The sequence below is a fragment of the Stegastes partitus genome, unplaced genomic scaffold (assembly GCF_000690725.1).
Source record: "Stegastes partitus isolate 25-593 unplaced genomic scaffold, Stegastes_partitus-1.0.2 Scaffold1889, whole genome shotgun sequence".
NCBI lineage: Eukaryota > Metazoa > Chordata > Actinopteri > Pomacentridae > Stegastes > Stegastes partitus.
The window spans coordinates 38-6,897 of record NW_007579620.1 but is presented as its reverse complement, the minus strand read 5'-3'; the positions used below and the strand labels follow the sequence as shown (position 1 = coordinate 6,897).

Here is a 6,860-nt window from a genome sequence, read left to right as displayed (position 1 = left end):
TTCACCCTAAGTCGGCTGGGATAGACTCCAGCCCCCCGCGACCCTAATGAGGATTAAGTGGTGTATAGATAATGGATGGAAGAACCTGTGGACTGTGATGAAGACACAAGTCGGTGTCAGACATCCAACGGATTTAGCTGAACTGCACCAATTCTGTTAAGAGGAGTGGTCAAAGATACAACCAGAAGCTTGTAGACAGCAACCAAAAGTGCCTAGCTGAGATGACATTCAACCAAATATTGGCATTTTTGTATATTTTTGACCCAGAAGATTTTATCATATTTCCAGAAGATCCTTAATAAGTCTATAAAATAACCAAAATGCATGATTGTTGCTTTTTGTGAGAAGTATAGGCTTCAATGATTCCATCATAGAAAATTCTAAGTTATAAGAATCATTTGAAATTCAAGACTGGCATGATATACAGTTTATTCAGACCCTCCCATTAAAAAAAAAGGAAAAACAGCTGTCACTGAAAGAAGTTGAAACTGACAAAAGTAATAATAAAAATTCTATGAAAATCATGACATTCCTTTTGAATTGTGATTCAACAGATGTATTCAAAAAAACAAAACAAAACAAAAACAAGCAAACAAGCATGATGGGACCCGTAAACTAATATTTTGTTGAACAACCCTTTGAGCCAATCACTGCAATCAAGTATTTTCTGTGACTTCTGCACCTTTTTTTTCCCCGAAGTATTCTTTTCAACCACATTTCAAAAGCAATGTCTTATTTCACAAAATTATTATTTAGAAATGTTTTATTTATGATTACTTTTTTCAGTTTTTAGTTATTTGAGTGACTATTTTGCCTTTTCTTTAATGGAAGGGTATGAATACATTTGAGGACAACTGTTGGTCTTTATAAGTTTATGCAACTTTTGTTCAGGACTATACATGTGATAAGATCGAACCTTCTGCACTTATGAATGCAAATAAATCATCTTAATTCAGTAAATAATATCCATCATGGCTTTTCTGGCCATCATATCTATAATTTCATGACACAATAAGACTTTGTGTTGGTTTTGCTGTGACTTAAACCACTTTATCCGGAGGGCTTTGGACGCGCATCTTGGACATGTGACTCGTGTTTGCCCCCTGGTCTGAGCCAATGGGCGGGCGGCTTGAGTCAGAGGGGGGCGGGGCGTCAGCAGCAGCCGACTTCATCCTCCCTGTGATCGGCCTCTCAGGAGATTATTCCCCTCCTGGATGTTTGTTTGTCTCAGTTTCGGATCATGGCAGGATCCTCTGCAGTTCACGGTTCAGCGGAGCGTATCGGCTACATCACCCGCGTCCAGAGCTTCAGCGCCTGTCACCGGCTCCACAGGTACCTCACCATCCTCACCCCCGGTCCGCCCGCCGTGTGATAGGAAGCAGGTTGGCAGAGTTTAACAGTATAAGTGTGTTTATTTCTGACGCCGAATGAAAGTGAAAGTCGCCTGAGAATGGAGGTTTGCGTTTGACAGGGCGCTGCAGCTGTTTTAACAATAAGCGAAAGAGAAATGGTCAAAATTGGTGTTTCATGCACAGATGCTGGCGCTGCATGAAAAGCGAAAGTCTGTGGCACCACGAACATCCGCTGTAGGGCAGCTGTGGAGCTGGTACAAGTACCTGCTGAGTGTACGTTTTAGTTGAACGAAAGCGCAGATTGAATGAAACCGCTTGTGGGATTTGTAGTTTTTGGAGCCACAGAACGAACTCATTGCACAAACGCTGCGTTCAGGTTCCGGTGTCGCTGTCGTAAAAAAAAGACAGTGCTACGATCTTATTTAATTTTAAAATAAACATAAAACACGAGTTGAATCATATTGCTTTTTGTTAAGTATTATCTCTTTGGAGCTTCATACTTTACTTTTTATATTCTTAAATAGCACCAGTCGATGCTATGCTTATAAACACCGTTTACGAGGCTGGATTCAGCTTTTTCATTTTATTCATTAAGTACAAATGAACAATATGTAGATACATTACACATGGTGTAGTTTGTAATAGTAAAGTGAATATAGGAAATAGTAGTATGACAAATCAGGGCTGGGTGGTACAGCTGAAAAGGTTATAATGATATCATCACAGCTGATACTGATCAATATTCATATTTTTTTCTGACCTACTTTTGATTTAAACCAGGAGGAAAAAGGTTTTGGTTCAATTTAAACACTTTAAATTGAAGTTAACCTCTCTAGCCTGTCTGTCAAGGTACAACGGTAATACTTTCAATGTTAAAACATCAATGCAACTCACACAAAGAAATAGATTTATGAAATTAAATAAGAAAAAAGTAATGTACTCTATTCAATACACATTAAATAAAGAAAGCAAGTAAAACCTGGATGTGTATGGAGAGCCAAGCTGCCACACTGTGCTGAGGTCAGTGGCTGGATCAGGTATCAGTACAAAGGCATCCTTCACCGGCCTCCGCAAGGTCCTCCATGTCAAGCCCTGGAGTGCGTTGCTTATGCACATGGATGTCTTTGGGGGGATTACGTTGCTACTTATGTTTGATACTTGATGGGAGTACAGTTAGGCAGTGTCACAACAGATGATTGACAGGGGCTCGCCAATAACAAACCAACACTTTCCATCAACCTTGCAAGCAGTGACTGCACCTTATTGGACAAAATGCAGATTTTTCTGTGATGAAAACAGTTGACCAGAACTTGTTTCTGAAAACATTTGAGGCAAGAAATAAGCCATTCAGATGCTGCATCGGTCTTTATTTTACATTGACAAAGCAGCAGTAGCCTAGACCTCCCGTTGGTGAGGTCTATGGGTGCAGACGGAAGTGACAGAGGACCCAAGCAGCTGTAGACTAGCACACCTCAGGAGACCTCAGAGGAGCCACGGAGAGAGACAGAGGATGAAGAGGCTCGATTATCAAGGGATTTGATAGACTGTTATGATCCAAGGAAGGTGCAGGTTGGAGTTTGTTCACTGAACTAAACAAACTTGTGTGCTCCTATGGCTGTCTGCATTTGAGGCATTTAAGTGCAGCTATTGAGCATTCAGGTGTCGCCACTGTTTTACAATTCACTCTTAACTGTTAGCATCCAATTCTTAAACCTGGACTGATTATTACATTTTTTCCAGCTTTAGTCAAGATGCACAAAATACCACTTTGCTACTTGATCTAAATAAAAGCAGCTCTTTTTAAACACCTGTTGTTTTCTTCTTATTTGTTTGTACACATCATAGGTATTGTTCTATTGCAATAGCTTGTATACTATAAGCTATAATCTATAATGATAAAATGATGAGTGGGCCTATTGTTTGGCTATTCAAAACTTGTTGATTGATTTTCTGTTTGTATCGTAACAAACTTTGATCTCCTATTCAGCTAAGCTTTAAATCACATCTCCTGTTCTTATGTAATTATAACAGGTATGCATGAAAAGCACCTCGAAGCGCACTAGGACTGTACTCCTATTTTATATATGTGGATCTTTTTATGTATGAGATGTCCTTGAACGCAGCATGGTTCAATAAACCCTTGGCCTCTTTTTTTTTTTTTTTGTTTGACTTTGTAAAATCACAGGTCAAAAAATGCAGGTAAGGAGAAAAAACTTAAGCAGTGCAACAGGATTTACTCACTGTTCCCTTATATCTTCCTCAGCATTCACTTGACTGACAAGGACAATAAAGAAGTGTACGGAAAGTGCAACAATCCTAACGGCCATGGACACAACTACAAAGGTGTGTAGTGCTCTTTCATTCCACCCTGTTTTGTAACATCGAATAAGTATAAATACTGTGCTGTTTCTCTGGTCTCTTGTTCATTCAGTGTTCTCATTTCTCTCCACAGTGGAGGTAACTGTGCGTGGAAAGGTGAGTGTCTAGCAGGCGTTTCTATGAGAACTCCAGATCATACTAAAACTACTGAATCTAGAAAAACACAGTCATACGAAGTGTGACAAAAAAAGAAACCGGACATTGGTTGCTGATCACATGATTCACCAGCAGCACAGTATTGGTGTGTGGCACAAGCAGTTCAGAATCAGGCAGGATGACGTGGAGGATGACCCAAAACATCCATCAACAATAAAAAGCTGATGCCAACATCCGAAAGGTCAAGGAACTGGTGCAGAGTGATCGCAGGCTGACAATCAGAGTGATGGATGAGAAGCTGGGATTAACAGGGAGTCGGTCAGGACCATTTTATCGGATGATTTGGATATGTGGAAGAGTTGTGTAAAGTTGGTGCCCAAATTCTCCAAGGACCAAAAGACCCGTCATGTGGATGTTTTGGAGCAGCTAGACAGCAACCGAGAGTTTTTGGACAACGTCATGACTGGCTATGAGACCTGGATCTTTCAGTATAAACCCGACACCCAGCAGCAGAGCCTACAGTGGAAGATGCCGGCGTCACACACACCACTGAAAGTCCTAATGCCCAAATCGTCCAATAGGATGGTCCTGACTGACTCTCTATTAAATCCCAGTTGCTCATCCATCACTCTGATCGTCAGCCTGCGATTGCTATGCACCAGTTCCTTGACCCTCCGGATGTTGGCATCAGTTGTTGCTGTTGAGGAACGTCCTGGTTTTGGGTCATCCTCCACGTCATGCCGCCTGAGTCTGAACTTCTTGTGCCACACATAGACGGGACATTGTTTACTCCTTGTACACAACCTTCAGCATGGTAAGGCTTCCTCCAAGAACTTGACTTGCTGGGCAACACTACGATGTGCTTCATTACTGTGTAGCTACTAAATTGTGTGATCAACAACCTGTTTCTTTTTTTTTTTTTTGCCTCACCTCGTACATAAATTGACTTCCTGTTGTAGTCTTAAATTCACATAGCAGGCACACATATAACCCAGTGTTCTGGATACACATTCACAGATCGATCCTGTAACCGGCATGGTCATGAACCTGACAGACTTGAAGAAGTGTATTGAGGTAAGATTATCGTAACTTCACTGTCTTGTTTTGAAATGGGATTAACCAAAGTGGACTAAATGTTTTCCATAAATTAAACAGCAAACACTTATGCGTCTATGCAGAGAAAAAAACAGGTGGAAGAGACAAACCAGAATGTTTACTTTGAAGTACAAATTTCAATTTAAAAAAAGTATATTTTGCATTGACGTTGATTTGGGGAAGAGTATTTGTGATGGTGAGTTACTATATTTGCAGTATGTTTTAGTCCTAAAACCAGTATGTTGTGACCTGGTTGGTATTTATCACTTTGGCTATTTCAGAAAAAGCTCAAACTTCCTCTTGCTTTACGTTCATTCTGTGTGTACAGTTTGGAGGAACTACAGAATTGGGTGAAGATTACCTTTGAGTTTGCTATCATGAGAGACATTTTGATCGTACATGTTGCCATTAAATCCATTAGTTCATATGAATTATTAACAAGTAATGTACTTGTTATTATATTTTCTTGCTCCTTCGTAAAAGTTCCTAGCTTATTAAACAGGTGCAGGATGGAGCATTATGTGGACACCTAAAGGCTTCATGTGTGAAAGCCGTTTCTCTACCTATGAAACTCTTTTTAGCAACTTTCTTTCAACTTACCAGCTTGTTGACTTGATGTACTTACTGTGAAGTACAGCATTTAATGTACCGACTAATTAAATAACTGATGAATCGATCTCCCTGCAGGAAGTCATTATGATTCCACTGGACCATAAAAACCTTGATAAAGACGTCCCTTACTTTGCCAGCGTTGTAAGGTGCGTGTATTTCTGAACTGCTTCCACAGCATTTCCACAGACTAAACACACATTTGTTTTCACTGAAACTTCTTCTGTCTTGTCTGCCTGTTAGTACAACGGAGAATGTGGCTGTTTACATCTGGGACAACATGGCGAAGGTGCTCCCACCCAACCTGCTTTATGAGATCAAGATATATGAGACGGATAAAAACATTGTCGTATATCGAGGAGAGTAGACGTCTGAGTGCTCATATTGTGTTTGGTGTAATAGCCCTGAAAGTGCCATTCATTTCTCTTTGTTTAACTGTACTGTCTGCAGACTCTGGTTATGTGACCGATACAGGATTACCAAGACTCAGATTCTATTTTTTACTCTTGTATGCCAAAGACTGTGTCGTAAATCCTAATGTTCAGTATTCTTGTACAACTTTTGTTCTCGTGAAGGTGGATGACCTTTAGAACAGTGATCTTTTTGGTTAATGACTGCTTAAAACAAAGCAGGGTGGTCATGGGAAGGGTGTGAAAAACGTGAATATGAAATAATTCAATGCGTGAGTAAATCACTTCACTTACAACTCGGTTCTGAGCGCTTCTAGCCTCTGTGTCCTCTGCTCTCTGTGTCGCCACCGTTTACGTAAGAGATGCTCTTTTTATTTACTCAACCAAAATTCACCAGTAATAGAGACAGGACCCAGCTGTTATGCAAGCAGAGCATAAACTTGCACAGCTGGAGGGTGCACGCTATGCTAATTTTAGCCACCCATAAACTCACTATAAAACTACATTTTTTGGCTTCACTGTGTGTGAAAGTTAGTCGTGGCATCACTAGGGATCTCTTTTATCCTTACGCCAGGGTCATGCTCCTAGAAAGGTTCAGATTTGTAGCTCTCTGTTTTATTTAGTTAGAAGACAAAACATTTTTAGAGTATGTTCTGAGGTCTCCACTGAAACAAAATGATTCATTTATTTATGGTGAGAGCTTATACCAAAGTTACATGTATCCTTGTGTTAGTGTAACACTTCAGCCAATTACAGTCAATCCTGTTTTGTTTTGTTTTTCTTACTAGCAGTGCATCATCTGCAAATCCTGACATTAACAGAGACCAGCAGCAGACAAAACCCCCACATGTGCTGTGAGATAGATTGTATGTATGAATAGTTTTTCTTTCAGGCCACACCATGTATCCATCAGAGCCGT

General features: G+C 40.2%; 1 protein-coding gene across 1 annotated transcript; it reads left to right on the top strand.

Annotated features, from left to right (window-relative positions):
- Nucleotides 1-1,166: 1,166 nt before the first annotated feature.
- On the top strand, nucleotides 1,167-6,242 carry LOC103373037 (6-pyruvoyl tetrahydrobiopterin synthase-like). Its single transcript, XM_008302834.1, has 6 exons — nucleotides 1,167-1,332; nucleotides 3,616-3,695; nucleotides 3,805-3,827; nucleotides 4,845-4,901; nucleotides 5,610-5,680; nucleotides 5,775-6,242. The coding sequence occupies exons 1-6, from the start codon at nucleotides 1,241-1,243 to the stop codon at nucleotides 5,896-5,898; spliced, it is 447 nt and encodes a 148-aa protein (XP_008301056.1). The 5' UTR covers nucleotides 1,167-1,240; the 3' UTR covers nucleotides 5,899-6,242.
- Nucleotides 6,243-6,860: the final 618 nt, after the last annotated feature.

What these genes read in the sequence shown, in the direction of transcription:
- LOC103373037 (XM_008302834.1), top strand. Translation starts at nt 1,241, where the DNA reads ATGGCAGGATCCTCTGCAGTTCACGGTTCAGCGGAGCGTATCGGCTAC. An exon ending in GCCTGTCACCGGCTCCACAG is followed by an intron (nt 1,333 to 3,615) that starts GTACCTCACCAT and finishes TATCTTCCTCAG; the next exon opens with CATTCACTTGACTGACAAGG. An exon ending in ACTTGAAGAAGTGTATTGAG is followed by an intron (nt 4,902 to 5,609) that starts GTAAGATTATCG and finishes ATCTCCCTGCAG; the next exon opens with GAAGTCATTATGATTCCACT.